The 23,019-nt window shown below is 45.5% G+C and overlaps 1 protein-coding gene across 3 annotated transcripts in view; it reads right to left on the bottom strand.

Moving 5' to 3' along the window:
* MYH7B (myosin heavy chain 7B) overlaps positions 1 to 23,019 on the bottom strand; it is a 54,502-nt gene that overhangs the window by 2,254 nt on the left and 29,229 nt on the right. For all 3 annotated transcript variants that reach the window (XM_077335260.1, XM_077335259.1, XM_077335261.1), the window contains 21 exons: positions 21,666 to 21,739; positions 20,162 to 20,249; positions 19,528 to 19,645; positions 18,334 to 18,457; positions 17,479 to 17,615; positions 16,156 to 16,411; positions 14,903 to 15,145; positions 13,985 to 14,161; positions 13,441 to 13,586; positions 12,109 to 12,199; positions 10,513 to 10,902; positions 9,805 to 9,931; positions 8,832 to 8,950; positions 7,562 to 7,758; positions 6,677 to 7,026; positions 5,754 to 5,878; positions 4,190 to 4,305; positions 3,881 to 4,073; positions 3,439 to 3,642; positions 2,509 to 2,634; positions 968 to 1,138 (listed from right to left, as the gene is read on the bottom strand). In XM_077335260.1, the coding sequence (XP_077191375.1) occupies positions 968 to 1,138; positions 2,509 to 2,634; positions 3,439 to 3,642; positions 3,881 to 4,073; positions 4,190 to 4,305; positions 5,754 to 5,878; positions 6,677 to 7,026; positions 7,562 to 7,758; positions 8,832 to 8,950; positions 9,805 to 9,931; positions 10,513 to 10,902; positions 12,109 to 12,199; positions 13,441 to 13,586; positions 13,985 to 14,161; positions 14,903 to 15,145; positions 16,156 to 16,411; positions 17,479 to 17,615; positions 18,334 to 18,457; positions 19,528 to 19,645; positions 20,162 to 20,249; positions 21,666 to 21,739 (3,572 nt within the window). The remainder of the gene's footprint in view (positions 1 to 967; positions 1,139 to 2,508; positions 2,635 to 3,438; positions 3,643 to 3,880; positions 4,074 to 4,189; positions 4,306 to 5,753; positions 5,879 to 6,676; positions 7,027 to 7,561; positions 7,759 to 8,831; positions 8,951 to 9,804; positions 9,932 to 10,512; positions 10,903 to 12,108; positions 12,200 to 13,440; positions 13,587 to 13,984; positions 14,162 to 14,902; positions 15,146 to 16,155; positions 16,412 to 17,478; positions 17,616 to 18,333; positions 18,458 to 19,527; positions 19,646 to 20,161; positions 20,250 to 21,665; positions 21,740 to 23,019) is intronic.

The raw sequence follows: 23,019 nt of genomic DNA, 5'->3' as shown, positions 1-23,019 counted from the left end.
ATGAGTACCCAGCTTGCTGGGGGGTAAAACGGTAATGACTGGGGAAGGCACTGGCAAACCACCCCGTATTGAGTCTGCCATGAAAACGCTAGAGGGCATCACCCCAAGGGTCAGACATGAAACGGTGCTTGCACAGGGGATACCTTTACCTTTACCTATATTATTTCTACAAGGAAGAGGAGGGTCACTTTTTATTAACGAAAGCTGGGCATTTAAAAAACCTGACCTATTGTTATAACAATTACAGCGCTATGATAAGTCAATTGCTGATTACGAGAAATAAAAGAATGCCTTGGGGTGGTAGTGGGAGCTGAGTCATGGAAAATGGTGTCAATGCAGGCAGGACTGGGCAGATCTGGGTTTTCTCATTTTCGTTGGCTTTGTTGCAACAATTCCTGAAATATTGCAGTACATCAGGTTTGGGACAGACTGCAGGAAAGATGGGGGGAAGCCTGGGAGGTGCATGGCAGCACTGCAGTACTGGAGGAACTGGGGTGGGGGGGGGGGAAAGCCTTGCTTCCCAACAGCATCCAAGCTGGGGGTGGAGGAAAGCCAATGTATAAATGACCTCCATGTCGATGTTCTACACTTTGTTTCCTACATGTTCTTTTTCTTGCATGTCATCATGGTTTCTGGAAATGATATTTGTGCTGCCATTCACTATCTTTATTTGTAACATGAAACATTCCCTGATAAAGCCTCAGATACAGGACAGCTAAAAGAAATCAAATAGTATCTCCCCCTAGAACTGTCCTCAGCCGGCTTTTTCCTAGTGAGAACAAGTCATCACAAAAAGAAGCACTTTGTAATGTTAGGCGGCAATTCTGATTGTGTTGCATTCTGTGCAAGGAAAACACAAGTCAATCCTTCTTGCTTCTAGCCTTAATGGGCATAGAGGCCTCAAGGCGTGCTGGTTTGAGAGAAATTAGTATAGGCATAGTCACCATGCCACCTGTCTCATACTCACCCTGGCCTCCAGTTTCTGGATCTGCTTCTTGCCTCCTTTGAGGGCAATCTGCTCAGCCTCATCCAGGCGCATCTGCAGGTCCTTGATGGTCTGCTCCATATTCTTCTTCATCCGCTCCAAGTGAGCACAGGTGTCTTGCTCCTTCTTCAGTTCTTCTGCCATCATGGCTGCCTGGGGGCACAAAAGCCAAGGGGCTATTTGTGAGGCTCCAGAGTAGTCCTGGTCTCCTAACATCTCCTGCAATCAGGCTTGCTAGTTCAGAGGATGCTAATAGCAGTTGCTAATAGCATTTGATTGCACATGGTTTGCTTGAGTTGGAAGCACGGTTTGCTTCACAATGGTACCTATCCACCCAGCCAATTATAAATCATAAATCCTATATGTTTGCAAGGGTACCACCCACCCTCATATTGAAACTCTTGGCTCTTTCAGCTCCTCTTCACCCAATCAGTTTGTTCCCGTGTCTTGGTAGGGCCTATGTAACTGCAAGCTGTTATCCCAACAGGTAATGCTTGGCTCACAACTTCAGCCACTCCACCGACCTTACCGAGGCTGGCCGGATCAACGTCTGATGTGCTGCATATTGGCTTGCCTTATTTGTGCTTATTTATATAATTTATATAATTTATTTATATAAATTTGTGCTTATTTATGGATGTTTTGCCTAGATTTTCTTTCCCCATAGCAAACAGGTTCCCTTTCCCAACCTTCTTATCCAAATTTTGTAAGCATGTGCACCAGGACGATGTGAATCCCTCATCCATCTCCTTCAATGCTGACTGGTCATCCTACAACACATAATGAGCTAGAGTAGCCCTGAGGTAAGGCCAGTCATTACCAAGAGAGAAATCCCCTGATGACGATGGAACCAGCAGTCAGCTAGCTGTGTCTAGGCAGGGCTGTGCACTTGGGCCAAAGCGCACAACCCTAGGTGCTACCATGTTTGTTTCAAGGATTTCTTGTTATTAAATACTATAAATGAGACAAAGTTATAAATCTCACCCCAACAAAATTTTAGTTTGCTTTCAAGAGTTACGCCTGCAACTCAACATCATCTGAATGTCAGAATTACGTTGCCATCAAAATTTGACCTCTGACTTTTGCCAGTTCAATGGCATCTTTCCCCAATTAGTTAGATAGCCAAACTATCGGATATCTGCCGGTGCATGTGTCTTACGTCACTTGTCATCTCATGCCAAATAGGTAAAAAAATGTCCGCTAGTTCATTTTGTATATTATCAGGTGCTGATTACTGCTGTAAAAATCAGTGGGTTTCAAATGTTGATGTTAAATATCAATAGGATACAAGAAGGGGAAGGAGGAGGAAAGGTGTAGCATTTGTTTCATTTCCCATCCAGAGATCTGTTGGAGAAAATGGCAGAGGGTGTATAAGAGGATGGGGGAGAAGGGGCCTGTTATTGTAAACCACCCCGAGCCCAATAGCATGGAAAGGTGGCATAGAAATTAAACAAATAATGTATCCCTTGCCAAATGCACATACTGCTTTGTTTGCAGGATCCCCACCACTCCCGGTCCCTTACATCAGTAATTGCTTTTTTGGCCTTCTCTTCGGCATTCCGGCATTCCTGCACAGCCTCTTCCACCTCAGTGCTTAGCTGGGAAATGTCTGCCTCCATCTTCTTCTTCTGGTTTATTAGGCCTGTGTTCTGGGGGAGAAAAGGACTGTGATAGATGAGACAAATCAGGACAGGCTGCTGGGACATGGCAAAAGGAAGGGTCAGGAGCATGAGCCACTTGGATGAAACAAGAAAGCTGAGCAGATGCTGCAGTAACAGATACCAACCAGCAGAGGGCTCTCTGTTGAGCAACGTGTGGACTCCCTCTTCTAGTACAAGGAAGGATGCTCACAATCCCAATATCTGCCTGTTGGGCCCGTGTTCCACTCACCCAGTGGCAAGCAGGGAGCTGATTCCCACAGGCTGATTTGCTGCCTACAAGCAAGCTGCCCAACGAGGGTTGCTAGGTCTGGCTTGGGAAATACCTGGAGATCTGGGGGAGGAATTGCCTGGACAGGATGGGATTTGGGGAGGGGAGAGTCCTCAGCAGGATACAGAGTCCATCTTCCAAAGCAGCCATTTTCTCCAGGGAAACTGATCTCTATTCTCTGGAGATCAGTTTTAACAGCAGGAGATCTCCAGGCCCCACCTGGAGGATGGTAACCCTAGGCCCATCCTTGTTTGTCAGGCCACTCCATATATGATGTAACAGCATGGTGCAGAGAATGCAATCAGCACCATCTGATGCGCTTGACATAATTACTCTATGGACCTTTGGAAGTCACTCCAAAGAGATAGTGACCTTCTTATTATTTACAAGATCATGAGAGAGAGCATGCTGCAGAAAGAGACGTTCCATTTGGCCAGGATCCCTGCCCCTGTTTCAGCCTCTGATTCACCCCCTTGAGAGCTTGAGGTGGCTACCTTCCTTGCAGGTCTAGCCTTCAGTCTTACCTGGGAGTGCAGCAGGTTGACTCTCTCAGTGGCCTCCAGTAACTCCTGCTCAGCCAACTTCCTTCCACGTTCAGCCTGCTCCAAAGCTGCACGCAACTCCTCCACTTCAGCCATCATGAGGTTGTTGCGCCTTTCCAAGGCAGCTGCCTGCTCCTTTAGATCATCATTATGACGCAAGGTATCATCCAGTTCTATCTGCAAATCCTGTCGGGAGCACCAAGAAGAAGAATCAGTGTTGTAGCATTCACCCAGAGAAGAAGAGGCTGCCTTTAACACTTGGACAACAGGTTTGCTTGAGACCCTTCCCCGAATGAGGGAGCCCTTTCTCAGAAACTAAAACTGCATAGACTGTGGAACTCATGGAAAGAGACATGCAGATACAGCAAATTTCAGCAAGGTCTATTGAGAGCAAGGCTCCAGTTGAGTATGGGACAGGACTGACCTTCATTTGGGCTTGGAGTTGTCGCACCAGTTTCTGGGACTCTGCAGCCTGGCGGTTGGCATGGCTCAGCTGTATCTCCATCTCATTTAAGTCTCCCTCCATTTTCTTCCGCAGCCTGATGGCCTCATTCCTGGCTTTGGCTTCTGCATCTAATGAGGCCTGCATGGAGTCCATGGCTCTCTGGTGGTTTCGCCTGTAACAGTGAAGAAAGTGATCTAGGGAGGACCCACTTGACTCGTATGTGTGGTGCCTGCCCTCCAAGGATCACAGGCTTTATTCAGAAGCCCACCCAATATGTCCAGTTCCTACCTCAGGTTTTCAAATTCTTCATCCTTCTCTGCCAGTTTCCTATCGACATCAGCCTTGATTTGGGACAGCTCCAACTGAATGCGAAGAGTCTTGCTCTCCTCATGCTCCAGGGCCCCCTTTAAATGGAAAGAGAGGTAGCATTTAGCAACAGACGCACCGGAGGTTCCCTTCACTTCTCAATGACTGTCCCACCGAGAAGGAGGATTTCTAGTACTTGTTGGGAGCAGGCAACTTATTTGGTTGGATAAGTCAAAAAGTACCTGAATCAATACTGATCTGGGTACTTCTCAGACCTAACTGAGTCGAACCGCCTATCCCTGCATTTAAACAGGCTGAATCAGCAGTGGCCAAATCATGATTTGGTGATTAGTCTGTTAAAATGCCTCCCCTCCTGCTTTCTCAGGGATTTTCTGGGGTGGGATTTTAAATGCTCAACATGCCTGTCATTATCAGCTGTTTGGCAGGTGCTCTCTTGTCCTCCTTTTCAGCCAGCAAATATGCTCTCTGCTGCCTGGGGGCGGGGGGGCATTTGCACGCAAAAAAAACCCTGAAACTGTTCACATTTGGTTGAATCTAAAAAAGTGAAGGTTTATTAGTGTGCTTTGGATTCGGCCCAAATAATTTCAGAACAAATCTGAAACTGTATTGTGTGTGTGTGTGTGTGTGTGTGTGTGTGTGTGTGTGTATCTGCCTAGTTGGGAGCTTTGGGCATATGGTAGTTTAGGGCAGTGGTCCCCAACCTGCGGGCTGCGGCCCGGCGCCGGGCCGCAAAGGCCATGGCGCCGGTCCGCGGCTCCCTCTCCCCGCCCCCCCCCCCGGCAGTAAAAAACTTCCCAGGCCGCAAGCTTGCGGCCCGGGAAGCTACTTACTGCGGGAGGGCGGGCAGGGAATCAGGGCCGGGCCGCGCCCGTGCAGGCCGCGCCCGCTCGGCCCGATCCGCGGGCGCGGCCCGATCCGCGGGTGCGGCCCGCGGGCGCGGCCCGATCCGCGGGTGCGGCCCGCGGGCGCGGCCGGGCGCGGCTCGTGGGTGCGGCCCGCGGGCGCGGCCGGGCGCGGCTCGCGGGTGCGGCCCACGGCCGGGCGCGGGCGCGGCCCGAAGCATGGGCGTGGCCCGCGCGGGCGCGGTCCCTGCGGGCGCGACCCGATGCCCTGCCGGTCCCCAGCCTAATAAAGGTTGGGGACCACTGGTTTAGGGTGACCTTTTTGACCACTAGATGCCAGTGTAGAGCTGAATAGGCTGCCTACTTTCTCACTGGAGACTTAAGGCTGGAATACGGCCCAAATCAGTAGCAAAAGGAGATGGATGGTGTGAATGGAAAAACAGAAGATTTGTGAAAGAGTCATTCTTTATAAAATCACCATTTGTGGCCCCTTCATCAACACTCTGGTTGAAGCTGAAGCTGCCATGCCTTCTCCTTCTCTTGTATTTTCTCAGCTTCCACAAGGCCATTCTATGGCTGCTAGCCCAAATCTCTGCCATTCCATCAGCGTATGAAGCGGATTCTGTCCGAGGCCTCATTGGGAGGCCGCCCCTCGTACTTCTCCCCACAAGCGAGAACCTTACCTCAGCCTCCTCCAGAGCAGCCTGGATCTCATTCTTTTCATTCTCCAGGCCTTTCTTCAGCTTTTCCAACTCATGGATGGTTTTGCCAGTCATGCTGATTTGATCAGTCAAGTCGGTGATCTCCTCTGGTTGGGAAGAGAGCGGGGCAGGAATTACAGGCTGGCCTGTAGTCAGGCTGGCCTCACTTACCACAAGGGATGGTTTATAGTTGCCACATGTTCCTGGCAGGCTTTCACCCTCAACCTGAAATACAGCAGCCACCCCAGTCCTATTGTTAGAAGGCTGAGCTCTGTGGTCACTCAGAGTTAGGGATGCCAGCCTCCAGGTGGGACCTGGGGATCCCCTGGAATTGCAGTTCATCTCCAGGCTACAGAGATCAGTTCCCCTGGAAAAAAGGGCTGCTTTGGGCTCCTTCCCCACAAACATTATATAGGCAGTTGGACCCACTTAGCCTGAAAGAAGGCAAATAAAAGTTTTCTTCCAATGTTCATATTTTCTTTCCCTTGTTGTATAGAGGTAATTTTTAATCACAAAGTGGGACAAAGTGGGCAAATAATTGTTTATAAGCCCAGTCTAAGCTGCCATTGTCCTTAAAGAGCTGTAATCAGAATCTTGGGTTAGGAAAACCTGATCTAGTCATCCTCTACAGAGTATGACCATGAGTATCTATTAACCTATTTTGATCATGTATTCTGTATCTGCTATTTATTAGGAAAGCAAAGGGTCATTCAGATTAATGAAGCCTCTCCCACTGGCCTTTTTCCATCAGGAAATACTGTGCAGTTCTTCAATTTACCTCTGGAGTTCCACAGTCAGATATACCTTGTAACATTAAGGACTAGAGACTTGCCTTTTGAAACAAGAAAGGCATCTGTACACAGTAGTAACACTTGGTACAGTCAATGAAGATACATATAGAGTACCTTGCAGGTTCTTGTTCTCACGCTTGAGGGTCTCTAGATTTTCCAGAGACTCCTCATAGGCATTCTTGAGTTTGAAGAGCTCTGTGCTCAAACTGCGGGACTCCTTCTGAGATGACTCCAGCTCAGCCTGAGTCTCCTCGTACTTCTGCTTCCATTCAGCGATGATGCGGTCAAAATTGCGCTGCTTCTTGTCCAAAGCCGCTGCGGCAGAGTTGGCTCTCTCCAAGTCAATGGACAGATCCTCGATCTCTGTCTGCAGGCGGTGCTTGGTCTTCTCCAGAGAGGAGCACTTGGCATGCGCTGCTTCCACAGCCTCCTCCGCCTCCTGCAGCCGAATGGCCAGCTTCTTCCTGCAAAGGGACCAAGAAATTAGCTGCAGCCCTGGACAAGACACAAAACCACCTCCTACAGTTCTTTGCACTGTTATGTTGACAAACCATCTCCGCAAACTATGACGCTACATGCTGTCTGAATTTTGGAAGTGACTAATCAAGAACTTAAACTCTCTCTTCCCACAATGCACCACTGTATTGTCAGGGAATCTCTCCCTTTCTTCTTCATTTCATTTTTTTTATATTGGCCTCCCCTCCCCCCCCAGTAGGAACCCAAAACAGTACAGTGTACTTCTCTCCTCCATTTAACACTTACAAAACCCCTGTGAGGTTGGTTAGGCTGAGAGGTGTGACTGGCCTAAGGTCACCCAGTTAGGCAGAGTAGGGATCAGATCTCCCAGAGCCTAGTTGGACACTCCAACCACTATACCACACTGGCTCCTTCAGTTATAATAGCGAAGGTGCCTTCAGAATGCCAAAGATGAACGACGCTGTGTGTGGTCCTGGAGCTGCAGGATTTTATTTAACAGGAACGACTGTCACAGTGACTTACTTGGCCTCCTCTAACTCCTCAGTCCTCTGTATGGCATCAGTCTCATATTTGGTCCTCCACTGGGCCACTTCAGCATTGGCCTTTGACAGGGACCGCTGGAGCTCTCCCTTGGCCTCCGCCTCCTCCTCATACTGCTCCCTCAGAAGGTCACAGTCATGGCGGGAGGCTTGTAAAGCGTGAGCCAAAGCGTTTTTGGACTGGAAAGTTGAAATCATAAAGGTTAAAGTTAAAGCAAGGCCAGAGTGCTTTGGGTTTCTCTGGCAATCTAAAACATTCACTCAAATGCTGACTGGAGTGTTTTCCACAGGAGCAGAGATAGCTGCGGCTTTCTAGGAATATGGCTGCCTTCTCAGAAGAAGTAGTTTTTTTCTCTGCCAGAAGCTCAAAGAGGCTTACAATCTCCTTCCCTTCCCCCCCTCCCTCCCCACTGCAGGTACCTTGTGAGTGAGGTGGAGCTGAGAGCTGAGAGAACTGTGATTGGCCCAAGGTCACCCAAAAGGCTTCATGGGGATGAGTGTGGAAACAAACCCGGTTCTCCAGATTAGAGTCTGCCACTTGTAACAGCTAATCCATGCTGGCTGTTCTAAGCCATGAATGTGTACACTATGCAGGGTTTAACACCATTCAATAGTAGTTAGTAGTAGCTGTTTAACCTGAATAATACCTTTATGGACATTGTTCAAGGTAACCAAGGCATCAATACAGCCTAATCTGCCCTGAAAACATTAACAGCATCCCATTCATTTCACAAATGGATCATCCATTAGTCTGCCAACATGAAACAACTTCCCTGTCTTGGTTGGTTGATAGGCCATGAACTAGCAGAGCTCCCGTCAAAAGTTAATTTGAAACCATTGTTTCAAACCAGAGAATAATCAAGGTTACTTTTAGTTCTCTGTTCAAAAGCAAAGCCCTTCCATTCTAGTCATCTTTGCATTTTTCCCCTCAAAAATGCTGTTTTTTTAAAGCATATCTTTTCTTAATATATTTTCCCTGAAGGTGCAATATTATCTGGAAGGGGGTCCTCCAGGTGCAAAGCCAAAATCTGTCTACAACCTAAACCGCCTGCTGTGAAAGTTCCTTCATCCTAAGAGTGAGAGTTGTGGTTTCTTAGAGGTAGAGAAAGAGAACATGCTCACAAGAACATGCTTCAAATGTTCTAGGTCAGTAGTTTGTGGCAGTGTCCCCTGGTGAACATCAGTGCAATGTTAAGGCCTATGTTCCCTAGCTGCAGGTGTAACAGCCTCAGTCAAATAAACAGTCACCTCACCTTGGTCTCCTCTTCTAGCTGTCGTTTGAGTTCCTCGATGGTCTGCGTGAAGGAAGTCTTGCCCCGACTCAGCTGGTTGATCAAAGACTCCTTCTCTTCAAGAAGGCGGCTAAGTTCTCCTGATTTTGCAAAGAGCCCAAGGTTCAGTGAAATTTATTCATTGTAATACTCAAGTGTTTTCATCATTTAGGCATCACTCAAATAACAGTTTCTTTATCCTAATTTCCCATACATTCAGCACAGAACATATGAAAGGTTGCAAATACTTGTATGTATCCTGTGCTTAAATCAACCACAGATTTGGTCCCATAGGTCTCTGGCTTTATGTGCTTATCTGAATTACTGGCTGAAATTCAGATTCAGTAATATTTTTCATTGTACTTCTGTTCACAGAGCAGATGCCCCCCCCCCACACACACACACAAAGATTGTCACATCAGTGAAAAAGACACCAAAATATTCTAGAAGTTCCCCAGACATTACTACTGTATGTTTTGGGTCGTAAGGACACTGTAGACAGTGTTGAACAGCCAAGGTTTTTCTTCTCAAAAGGTATTGCTGCTGCAGCTGACACTGGTGCCAGGGATATGCTGTCAACTGCATTATTGTGTATTCCTATAGCCTTTCTAGCTAAAACTGTTTCATCACCTCTGCGACAAAGTGAGGATCTATTGACTTTCCCAAGGCCTGACAACTGAGTAGGTACCAGAATTTGTATAGATGCCCTAATTCCAGAACTTTTACTAAGAGTGGTCAACCAATCTGATTATTAGGGTCTTTTGTAGGTGTGTGTAATTTCCTTGCATAAGAAAGGGCATGGATCTTTGTTAGACGTCAAGGCTCCTTAACTGGGCTGATCTCTTATTGGAGCAATACAACATACATGCAATCAAGGGTAAGCACTTCAATGGTCTGGAGAGCCTCATCACCTCTCAGCAACTCTCTCAGCCCGTAAAGAATTTGCTCCACGTACCGTTTTCCGTCTGGAGCCTCCCACGCTGGGTGCTCACTTCAGCCAGTTGCCGCTGAAGTTCATCCAGCTTTGATTTGGTTTCGCTCAGCTGATCCTCATATGTTCGGCACAGTTTTTCAGCATTTGCCTGCAATGACCAAGAAAACAGTTCTGAGATTTCTTTAGGTTTTGTTGAGATGCTGAGTGTGGCGGGTAGCTACAAGAACGAGAAACTTATTTTCTAGAAAATGAAAGCCAAGAATCAAAAGATGCCATATTCTCCACTCAACACCAACTGGTGTATCTTATCTATTTGAGCAGAATCTGGTTATTTCCATTTCATTGTCTGACAAAGTGTGCTGTGCACACGGAAGCTTACGACTTGAAAAAAACTTCATTGGTCTTAAAGGTGCTATTGTACTTACAATTTGTTTCTAAAAGAGAGGCCTGCAGAGACTGCAACATGCCGTGCTGGTACAAGCAGCAACAGCAGACTAGGGCCTATGTGGCTCAGTACAGTTGGGTATAGGTTAAAATGGCAGCTGTGGTGCATGTGAAGCAGTCACACTTGCATGTGGTACATCCTGAACCAGCTGTAGGGAAAATGCCCATCTAATCTCATGCTTGACATACTCCACCCTGCACATGAAAACTTACTCCCACACTTCACTTCTGACACATTTGTGCATAAAAGAAGCATCTACACTCTTCCGTAACTCAAGCACCCACCTTGTTCTTGGTGAGGTAATCAATGTTGGATGACAGATCATCCACTTCCATCTTTAACTCGCTCTTCTCCTTCTCCAGCTTCTGCTTGACCCGCTGCAAGTTGTCGATCTGCTCCCCCAGTTCAGCCACAGAGTCTGCATGCTTCTTGCGCAGAGCGGCAGCCGTCGACTCGTGCTGCAGCGTGGCCTCCTCCAGGTCTCTGCGCAGCTTCAAGAACTCAGCTTCTCTTTTCTTGTTGAGTTCTATCTGACAGGCTGTCGCACCACCTGCTTCTTCGAGCCGCTCACTCAGCTCCTCCAGCTCGTGCGCCACCTCTGCCCGCTGCTTCTCAACCTTGGCCCTGGCAGCCCGTTCTGCCTCCAGTTCCTCCTCCAGCTCCTCAATACGGGCCTGTGGGGGGACAAAGGAAGGCGGGAATGGTCAGAGCCTCTCTGCTTCTTCCTGGGCTTCCAGATCACCAGGTGCTCAAGACAGGAGCATTTCCTGTACAGGAGGGCCTCTGCATATTCCTCTAAGGCTACACTCATTTTGATTCTTAAACCACAACAGTTTGAATCCTACCATTCAGCTCACCAACACTGGAAGTCCTCCTCCAGCTTAAGGAACCTTGCCCCAAACTAAGTGACTCTTGAGTATGGCCAGCATGGTAATTGTCACTACTGGGAGAATAAGGGAAGGTTCACATGTTCCCCTGAAGACATTCATCTTTTCCAAGCATGATTACACAGATTTTCAGTCACTTTATTGTCATTCTGCCACTACTCCTCTGAGATTTTATTTCCCAACCTTTTGCCATAGCACATGATACAATAATAAAATATTAGAATATACAGCATAAGTAAGGTAACACATAATCACTAATATTGCAATCTATTGAAAGTTTAGAAATTAAAACTTTGCCATAAAACTATCAGTAGTAGACATTGGCCCAACAAGGCCCCACAACTGAAAAGGCTCTGCTCTTGTTTGCTAACTGGGATAATAACTGGGATTCATGTGTGAGCATGATACCTTCACAGCTATACACAGGCTACATCACTGAGGGTAAAATGAAGGCAAGTAAGAATAAGGACAATATTTCCTGGACTGATCCTGTGGGTCATCAGATCACTGGTTACTTTTGTAATTCTCCATGTTTTCCCCAAATTTCCCATGTAGAGATATTTTTCAAAGCTACCAAAGAAGCTTCCATTTCTGGTTCATCTTTAATTCTTCTCTCAAAGAAGGCTTATAGGAAAAAGCACAGTTTGACCTGCATGGTCTGGGCTAGCTTGATATCTTGAAAACTAAGCAGGGTCAGCCCCTGCTTAGTACTTGCAACGGCAAACCACCTCTGAGTATCTCTTGCTTTGAAAATTCTATGGGTTGATTGGCAGCACTTCCCACCACCATTCCAAACAGCCCCATCGTTACAGTTTTAGAAAGTTTCTTGGAGACACGTGAAATATGTGCTGTCATAAAGCCTGTAACATTGGGTGTGGAGCAAACATGCTTTGTGTACTAGGACTATAAAGCACACAATTTTTGTTCATCCCATCATTTATGATCGAGACGATTAGTCTAGTAGAAGACCTTGAACAGTCCTGTTAATCTTACTTGGAGTTCTTTAATTTTTTTCTGCAGTTGTGTTGCAAGGATCTGCTCATCTTCGATTCTTGAATTTAGCTGGTTCATTTCAAAATCTTTCCTATGAAGGAAAATAATCTCTGGTTAGATTCTTGGCAATTTTCAGTCCTGAAAGAATAAGAATTCGTTTCACAATGGCTGCCTAAAATATAAAAGAGTGTTTAAAATGTGCTTTTGGCTTACATGATAACTCAGTTATATATCCTGTTGAGCATATCCTGTAGACCAGGGGGAGTCAACCTGTGGTCCCCCAGATGTTCATGGACTACAATTCCCATGAGCCCCTGCCAGCAAATGCTGGCAGGGGCTCATGGGAATTGTAATCCATTGACATCTGGAGGACCACAGGTTGACTACCCCTGCTGTAGACATTTGAAGATGGGCTATAGCTCAGTGGCAGAGCATCTGTTTGGCACTTAGGAGGTCCTAGGTTCAATCCCTAGGAGGCCTATTTAAATCCCTAGCATGTCTGTTTAAATAGATCAGCTGGTAGGTGAATTCATCTTGAGAACTTTGAGAGCCTTCACCAATCAGAGTAGACAATACTGACTTTGATAGACCAATAGCCTGATTCAGTACAAGACACCATCATGTGTTCATATGCCATAGGATTGGCATAATGGACGTCATGTAGTAAGTGGGCCAGCATTTCTGTTGCTGAAGAAGATGATCCGTTTATGCCGGCTTACTCTGCCACTACAGATCCCCCTACGTGGCATCTCATGCTGTTTGTGAGGGTCACATGACCACAAGAAACAGAACTTCAGGTGCCTCAATGGGTGGCAGTGCAAAGGAGGAGGCAGGAAAGTCTTTGGTTCACTCATTTTAATTTTGATGCAAAACTTGGTGCCTAACCCCTTGAACAATGTGGCAACTAGACTTCAGGGGAGGTCTCCAGAGAAAGGTACATTCTGTGAGTCTGAAGTTATAATGGGTTCCTCCTAGTTACAATGTGCTCTCATAGACTTCCTCTGTCCCCATTCCATTCAAGTAACTAAGAATTCTAGGTGAACCTGGGTACAAGAGGGTGAAACTCTAAAGAGTAATAGTATTACATTCCACAGGCAGCAGTGGGACATAAACACCACTGGGTTTCCACCTTTGCATTTTCATGTGCTTGCCTGTCAAGAAACTGCAGTAAAACTAAACATTTTCCTTGATATATAAGTACTACTGAGAAATTCCAGGATGAAACTGTGCAAAATCTGGTAGTTGTACTGTCTGTGCTATCAAGAACGTGGCAGAGCCTGCAAAATATAATTAGACTTGATGGTAGAGCATTTCCATTAACCGTACACTCACTTTTTAAGTTTCTCCTCCAGCTGCACCTTGTCATTCTCTAAATCCATCACAGATTCCTGAGTCAGCTTCAGATCACCTTCTAGTTTGCGCTTTGCCCTTTCCAGATCCATTCGTATCTTCTTTTCTTGTTCTAATGCACTTTCCAGCTGTAGTTACCAAAACAATGAAGGATAGGAAATGAAATAAGATCCTACATGTTCTGCCACTTTCCCCCTGTCTCCACACCAAATTCACAAAGCATACCCCTCCAACAATGATCTTTTAAAAACATATGATAGGAAGTCTAATCTTGTTGGTCACAAAGCTGAAGCTTTAAAGGAGTATCTGAGGTTCTGGGACACATGTACCAGCCCAGCATTCCTAGCTAAGTATTTGTAATTCAACCACTCTTTGTTGAGGTTCCAGCAAGACAACTATCATACGAATCACCAGGACAATGCTGTGAATGAGCAAGGTGGTTTTAGAAGGCTCTTCCACGATTTTCATCATTGAATGTCTTAATATTTTCCTCAGCAATCACAGACTTTTTAATCCTTTGACTCACATCATCAACTTGCTGCTCCAGCTTGACTTTAGCCTTCGTTAGGGTATTGACTTTGTCCTCCTCAGCCTGAAGGTCATCCAGAGCTTGTTGGTGGGCCTCCTGCAATGCCTTCTTTTCCTTGGTCAACTTAGCAATGACCTCATCCAAAGCAGCCATTTCTTCAATCAGGTTTTTCACCTAGGGTGATGTCGTAGAAGGTTAGCTTAACTTGGAGGGGATACATAGGTTACATTAGAGAGAAAGTGAACAAAATTTAAGTCATCTAACCTTTAACAATTCTAACAATTGCAGGATAAGTCATAATCAATACAAGAAGAGAAGAGCTGGACATTTTCATCAGCTAAGAAAGACTGGTGGAAAAATTATTTCTTCACCTGAATTATGCTATATAATAATGCAGGAATAAACTGCTTTAAAGGGGGATTAGATAGATTCATGTAGGATAGGTTTATCAGTGGCTTCTAGCCATGGTTACTGCAGGGGACCTCCATGTTCTGAGGCACTAGTCTTCTGAATCCCAGAGCCAGAAGGCAACATTGTTGGCCCTCCAGTGGAACTGGTTGGCCACTGTGTGAGACAGGGTGCTGGACAAGAGGGACTGTTGGTCTGGTCTATCAGGGATTCTGTTGCTAGAAGAGAGCTGAGGGATCAAATAATTTTCTCTCTGCTTGGTATTATGTTTTGATGTTGAATAACATGGATTTTCTGCTTAATTGGTAGCACTTTCTGACACTACAGAATCAACTAACATCATAATTCTTGACCCATTTCATGCTATTTCAGAATGATATACAACCACATGCAATCTTACACCAAGTTACTCCAATCTAAGCCTATTATAGATGCCCTCAGCTTCTCAGCACACAATCTTGGATGTTGTCAACTCCCTGTAATAATAAGCACACATCATTCATATACCTTGTTTTCTGTGGCATGCTTCTCTTTCTCCACCTTGGCCAGAGTGATCTCCAAATCATCAATGTCTTTCTTCAGCTCAGCACATTCATCCTCCAGTTTTCGCTTCTTAGAGGTCAAGTCCGAGTTCATCTCCTCCTCATCTTCCAGACGTTCCATCAATTCCTTCACCTTGGCTTCCAGCTGGATCTTGGTCTTGATTAACAGGTCACAACGCTCCTCTGCATCAGCCAAGTTGTCTTGTTCCTGAGAAGAGAAGTCCAGAAAATGGCACTTGACCTACTGGGAGGTCTTGCTGCTACAGCCTCAAGGGACTTTTGTAAAAAATGAATGTAGCATTATTGTTCAGTCCTTTTTCTCTGTTCTGGATAGATATAAGCAGGAAATCTCCCTTCACTTGACTGCCTCCAATCTCCCAACTCAAGAAATATCAAACATGTTAATTAGGGAAGTCAAAAGCAGGGGTGATCATGGCTACACTTTAATGCATGTACAGAACCAATTAACTAACACATAATTCAGCATCTCTAGAGTCTCAGCTTTCATGGATAGGGCAAGTCTTCATTTCTTGTGGTTGAGGGACAACACATAATATCTGGTGAAGTCTAAAATAGAGAATAGAGCTGAGAATGGGAGCTGTAGGGTTGTAAGGGGTAGGACAGGTGGTTCCTTACACTTACTCCTAATTAACTTTGGAGATTCCCCCCATTCCTACAGGTCACCAATCTCTTTCCTCTGTCTGTATTTCCTCTGTTATTCTAAAACATACCAAAATTATTATGAAATTTGGATCTCAAAAACTTTGGATATTTTAAAACTAAATGCCATTTTACCTGCTTGTTGCAAGCACCAACATATATTTCACTTATTAATATTTTACAACCAAACAGTCTTAAAAAAGAGGATGTCTTTGTTACCCATCTTTTTCAAACTAGGATGCCCAAGTAAACATGTGCCCTACCACTCTGCTTGGCTAAGTATGGAGCCTTTCCTGGGCAGAAAGGACCTTCCTCTGGGGCAAGAAGCTCTTCCCACCCCCACCCCTAGAAAGAGACTTTTCCTCCATCAGAAGATGCTTTTCTGTAGAAAGGAAGCCTTTTGCATCAAAGAAGGCTCAACACAATTAGCTTAAACTATTGTTTAATCCAGGTATTTGAAGGTATATCAAGATTAATTCTCAGCTTCTTCAGACTGTTCACACCAATGCCCTAGACCTCCTTTGGGAAGTGGAAATTGTAGCTACTGCAGTTACTCACTGCTTGAAGCTGCAATGACAGATCATTCTTCTCCTGGATGATGCTGACTTGCTTCTCCTCCAGCTCTTTTCTTTTTGCTTCTGACTTCTCCAGGGCCTCCTTCAGCTTCTGGAGCTCCTCTTTGAGGAGAGCCATTTCTTTCTCTGTCTGAGCTGACTTGAGAAGAGGCTTGATCTTGAAGAAGAGCTTCATCCAAGACCAATTCTTGACAACGTTGAAAGCACGCAGATTCCACTGAATGGTGTAGAGAGCTTCCCTGTAGGGAAAAAGGAAAACATTTAGGGATTGTGGGTTTGGGTCCTTCTCACAGTCTGAATATTGGAGATAGATTTATGTTTTATGCTCCCATTATACATTATACTAGGGGTAGTCAACCTGCGGTTCTCTAGATGTCCATGGACTACAATTCCCATGAACCCCTGCCAGCATTTGGACATTTGGAGGACCACAGGTTGACTACCCCTGCATTATACAACCTGAAAACAGCTGGAGGAAGCATCAAGGTACACTCATGTACCACCCAGTGTTTCCTTCTCTAACTTGCCTTGTTCCAAAGCTTTGGGAAAGATTGTTGTTTTTTATTTTTAAAATAAATCTCTAGCTCCCTTTCCTTGCAAAGATATATGGAGGAAAGCTTACTTTATTTTAAATGGAAGAAAAGAAGAACTGGATTTTTTACACCCCACTTTTCACTACCCAAAATGACTTTCAAATACCTTTCCCTTCCTTTTACCACAAAACTGTCTCTTCCCACACCTACCCTGCGAGGTAGGTGAAGCTGAGCTCACATAACTATCGCTGGCCCCAGGTCACCCAGCGGGCTGCATGTGGGGGAGGAATGGGGGATCAAACCCAGTTCTTCAGATTAGACACTGTCACTTTGAACCACTAGACCAGGGGTAGTCAAACTGCGGCCCTCCAGATGTCCATGGACTACAATTCCCAGGAGCCCCTGCCAGCGGATGCGGACTACCCCTGCACTAGACCATGCTGACTCTCAGAGCCACCACCCACCACTGAAGTTAACCTCTACTCCAAGCCAGGACTCAGAATCTGATGCATATTTTAGCACAAAAGTATATCAAGATTAATTAAAGTAAATTATACTAAATTAATAATTAGAAAAACAAGACCAGGGAAGCCCAGTTACCACTGCACTTTGTTAGCAGCTGCATCAGCAAGAGGCAAAGGGCACAAGCCTGTCCCTGTGTGGAAAACACCAATATGTTCCTCCATTCCCCATGAGAATCCTAGCAGAAGACAAGATGGGTGATTCTGGTGAGAAGCAAGAGTCAAGGAAGGAAGGATTGTTGGTCTCTGTACCTTCTACCAATGATCCAGCCATACTCAATCCGCATCAGGCGCCCACGCATCCTAGCCTGCAGCATTGTGATAATCTTAGCCAGGCGTTCATCGCGCATCTCCTCAAGGAGACCCAGCAAGCCAGCTTTGAAAAACACCTGCAAACAAGTGAACAGGGAACATCCAGCACATTAATGATGTAGTGGAGGAAACGGGGAGGGAGGGGTAGAACAATCCTGAAGGATATGCCCTTCCTCAGACCAAAAAAGAAAAGAAAATTGAGGCTACAGCATTGAATAATGGGACAACCCTCTCTCCTGTAGCAGGAAGGAATAGAAAGAATCTGTTCAGAACAAGGGAGTTGGAATTATGGAGAGCCCAGAGAATGGTAAGTAGAAGGATGGAGATAAAAGAGATGGGCAAAAGGAGAGGAACAGGTGACCAAAGAATGCAAGGTGGTTGCTTGAATCTGCCAGAGTGCTTTTATGGACTGAAGGATTTTCACCTGCAGAGTGTAATTTTCTCACCTCCACCTACCCACTGCAGCCCAAAATGCCCCCTCCCCCAACACACACAATGCTACTCCAGGGGGACAGGGAAGACGTTATCTGTAAGCCGTAACTACTCCATTGTTTGTGAAGGTAGCTACACGTAGACACAGAGCAAAAGAAGGCATGCAGGGAGAAACAAAGAAGGAAGAATGCTGGTCCCTTAACAATAAGTGAGAGATGTGAAAACAAATAATGTCGAAAGCAAAAAATGATATTACTGTAAGGAGAGGCTATATGCAGCCTTAAATTTATACATTCTGTCCATCCCCAAAGCTTTCGCTTCATAGCACAGCAGATTAGTCAATTCACACTGCACATCCCGTACCTTAGTGTGTCCAAATTTATACTGGGTGCGGTCAAGATCCAAAGAATTCAGCAGCTTTTCTGTGGCCTTCCTGCTATCCACAAACTTGTCATCAGGAATGGCAGCAGGGTTCAGGATCCGGTAGCTGAAAGGATAAAGGCCATGGCATCAGCATGAAGTGGATGCTAGGAAGCAAGAATGCCTCTTTGTTGGGATGGTTGAGGAGTTTCTACTGCTTTCCCCTCTGAAAGTGCCGTAAGACTCTGCACTGAGGAAATCACAGCTTCAAGAGAATTGTGGTGGATCAGGCCAGTGGTCCACCATTCCAGCTTCCTGTTCCATACAACAGCCAAGCAGACACCCCGAGAAGACCTGAAAGTCCTGTTGTCTTTTTACCAGCATTGGTTCAAAGCCCTCACCAGTCACTGCTTATGGGCATCCTGTTTCCTTCCCCCCACCCCCCAATCAAGAAAGCTAGAAACTTGTATGCTGAAAAGTGAAACCTGACACTGTTCACATGATGTACTTAAAACGGCATAACGATCCCTCTTTCTTTTCTTTGGCATCTGGGTTATCCCCACGTACTGTCACTGTGAAGTATCCCTGTTTGTGTATTCTTGAGCAGGGCCTTTTGAGCTGAGGCACCTTTGAACTTCTGACACCGGGTGTTGGGCTCAGCCAAAATACTGCTGCCCCAGCAGGCAGAGTCAACCACAGCATGTCAAGGAGCAGCTCTAGCCGTAATTCTTCAGCATTGCTGGCAAAAGCTGCTGTTCTTAAGGGAACTCCTGTTCTTGACCTGTGCTGGAAATGTCACAGACTTCTTTTGTTTTTCTTCCCCCCTCGGTCTTCCTGACTAACATTTTACTTCATGCATGTGGCGAACAGGCTCAGATTCACCAACGCTCACATTCAATTTCTACTACATTTCCCCTCTCGGAAGGAACCACGGGAACTGTCCTAGGAGGACAGGGCTCTCTAAAGGCCCATTTTTAGCATCCTCATTTGCAATTCCCAGGATTTGGCAGTGAGGGGGAGCCATGAGAATTAAACTGACATAAAACTGATAAACTTTGTAGTACACCGAATTCTTTGCTGGCAACTGCATTCCATGATTGCCAGCATGCAGAAAAACACATGACCAACATTTCTCATAGCTGTCTGGCAACTGAGACTGACCAGTGGTCGATAGAGGTGAAAGGAAAGGGGTATTACCGCTGCTTGAAGTCAGCATAGAGGATCCTGTTTGGAAATCCTTTCCTGCAAATCCGGATGCCTTCAAGCACGCCGTTGCACCGCAGCTGGTGTAGCACCATGAAGGGGTCCATGACACCTGCGCGGGAGAGAAGGGAACCTCAGGTCTCCAGGGACTTCACCTCAACTCTCTATACTTTTTAAAAATAAGGAGTCATTCAGAAATTTGGGAAAAAAACTATTCCTTCTCATAGGTAGAGCTAAAAAAGAGGGGAAATAAACTCATATGGAGTTCAACTAAATTGCTGCAATAAAATCAAGACAGGAAGGAAGGAAGGAAGCGAGATGGGAAAGGAAGAATATGAGACTAATATCTTTTCATCCAAGTCTTTTGCATTTTTATTCAGCCACACGTCCCACTGTATTGATGGTTAAACTATCAGACACTTTCAGAACAATCCTAAGGACTGTGCTCATCCCCTGGACTTCAAGGGTGCAATTCTGCTTATAATTGCCTGATTATGTATTATTTACAGCTAAGAAATTGTTTTTTTAAAAGATCTCAAATTTTAAAACAAAACAAATTGCAGCCCCCCCCCCTCCAGTCATTCTAATCTGTCACAGACATATCCTCCTGTTGTGTGCAATTGTGTACCTGGGGTCTTCGTTTCATTAGGAATGATGCAGCGGACAAAGTGGGGCTGGGTGGCACGCAAATTGGTCATCAGTTTGTTCAGGTTTTCCTGTAAGGCAGATATTCATTGTTAATTATGTTGTAATATGCAAGATTTGTCATGTGCAAGACTAAGCAGAATATAAAGGATGTCCTGCAGGGTGCATTGGAGATGTGTATTTAGCACAGTTAGGATCAGAACTTTCTGAAGATTTTCAAATTATCTCCTCCAGAGGAGGAAGTGGGGAGGAGCCTACAGGCATCCAATATATGAAGTTATTGTGAATCGGGCCATAGTTCTGGACCATAGTGAGCAGGGTCGAGAGCAGAGCTAGGTCTTTCTCACTCCTTTCATTGGAAATGGCAGGGACTGATCCTGGACCTTTCTGCATTCTCTTCCCATGCTCCCATAAGCAGCGGGTACAGGGAGGGTTTCACCCCCTCCCCGATGTGGGTCTTTTGCTCTAAAAACCAGAGTGCACCTCTTATTTGGCCATGACCTGGATGGCCCAGAATAGCCCAATCATGTCAGATTTTGGATGTCAAGCAGGGTTAGTATTGGGGTAGGAGACTACCAAGGAAATCCAGGGTTGCTACACCAAGGCAAGGAATGACAAACCATCTTTCTTGATCTCTTGCCTTTGAAATCTTATGGGGTTGCTGCTAAGTCACCTGAGACTTGAGAGGACTTTCCACCACCATGTTTTGCTTTCAACTTGTCCTTCATCACTACAAGCAGCTCAACCATTCACACATAGTTAAGTCAGGAATCCTTCAATCTAAAAATCTCTGGTCATCAGTGGATTCAAAGATATGCTTCAGCCTTTGTTCTTTCAGCCTGCCCTGTTCACCACAGGATAAGAAGGCCTTGGTGTCTTTTTAACTTGTGGTCTTTGGATCATGCTCTCAGCTATGAGGGATACCCCCAGAAATCGATGCCTCTGACTCACATTGGATCAGTGTGGAGTGCATTACACTCCTCTGACTCTCTCTCAGAATAGAAAACAGAAAGGCAGAGGCTCAGACCCCTGCAAAATCCACATTGTTTTTCTTCTTCCCAAAGGTTGTCTTTCCCGCAGTCAAGAGTGAGGAGAGAAATAGCACAGACTTAAAGTGATGTTCATGTAATAAATTATCTAAACATCACTGCAAGTCTTAACTGCCTCTCCCTCAGCAATGGAGAAGCAGCCAGGAACCATGTAGCAGAGATGTAACAGGGCATCATTAAACACTCCCCTATCACAAAGGGAACCAGCTTCCTCCTGCATTCTAGTACCTTTTTCAAATCAAGTGGGAAATGATAACATTCGCAAGACAGGAAGAAATGGATTGTGGAGCACTCATGCTCCCAGCAAATCAGAATACTCAAGCTGCAGTGTCAGCCTCTAGTTGTCTTAATGCCTTCAAGACCTTACAGCTACGTCAAGTCCAGATTGCTCAGAAGTACCAATGGGATTCTGCCAGGTCTAATGAGTGATTTGCTTACCTTGTGCAGCTGGGATACAGTTTGGAATGAAGCAGCCTTCTTGCGTTTCTCCTTGCCACCTGGCCTGACTTCATCTATCAAATGCAACACAAACATTATTATTATCCTCACTGAGAGAAGCATTGAGTTCAGGCTGACAAGATTTGGGAGACAGCCCAAGCTCTATGGAAATCTACTGGCTATTCTATTTGGCTGCCTTGAATGCTTTTATTATTATCATTATTATCATATTTCTAGACTGTTTACAACATATTAGAATACATGGATACTTTATTAATTACATATTACAATTCTAAAACTTAAACACTAAGAATAACCAACTCTCTGTCCAACAACTAATCTGGCTAATAAACTAACTACCTATTCCCCCTGGGTGTCATCAGCGTACTGATGGCATCTCAGGCCAAACCCTCGGACCAGCTGTGCTAGAGGGAGCATACAGGTCTTGAATAACGTCAGAGAGAGAGTTGCACCCCTGAGACACCCCACAAAGGAGTGGGCAGCAGTGCAAGTGCTCTACCTCGATAGCTACCCTCTGTCCCCCACCTTGGAGAAAGCAGATCAGCCACTGTAATGCGGGCCCCCTTATTCCCTGCAGTGGTTTCTTGCAGACATATATTTAGTACTGTTACCAATCATGACTGATGGCTTCATATATGAATCGTTTTCATTAGCTGCTGTCTTAAGTCAGCTTGGTTTTGTTTTGTTTTTTTAAGAAAGGTGTGATTTTAAAAAGTCCTAAATGAAATACATTGGTTGAGCAATGAACAAGCTCAAAGAATGGTCTGAGCAGGACTCCCACGGTCATTCCACTTCTGATGCTAAGCCTGGTTGGTACCTGGATAGAAAACTGACAGACCACCCCATGGGCACCACTCTCAATTCCTTGGAAGGAGAGGGCAGAAGAAATGAAATGAAGGAATACAAGAGTGCAGCAATGTGGGGATAAAATAATGAAGAGTCCATGTCAATGTACCAGGTTTGGAACAGTTCAGAATGGGTGTCCAAATATAACATTTTTCGATACATTATCCCAGGTATTTTTGAGAAAGGGGACAATAAACTTTTTATCTTTCCTGAATGGGCCTACGGGGGATATGTGTGCCAGGCATTCTTGATTCTCCCCACCTCCCCTTTCAAGGTGCTGAAACAGCCATGTGGAGAGCTCAACTGTTTGCGGGTCAGGCCCTCATAGCATTTTCCAATTTTCTGCTTTACATCAAAGATCTTGGTGGCACCCCCATCTCCCATATCTCCTTGTGCCCCCAAAACTCCATAACACAGCAGTGAAGTTTGATCAATGGCAGTTCCCTTTCAGACCAGCACTATTTGCAGAGACATAGAAATGCTAATC

The sequence above is a fragment of the Paroedura picta genome, chromosome 4, assembly GCF_049243985.1.
Source record: "Paroedura picta isolate Pp20150507F chromosome 4, Ppicta_v3.0, whole genome shotgun sequence".
In the NCBI taxonomy this organism is placed as follows: domain Eukaryota; kingdom Metazoa; phylum Chordata; class Lepidosauria; order Squamata; family Gekkonidae; genus Paroedura; species Paroedura picta.
This window is presented reverse-complemented; position numbering and strand designations above follow the sequence as displayed.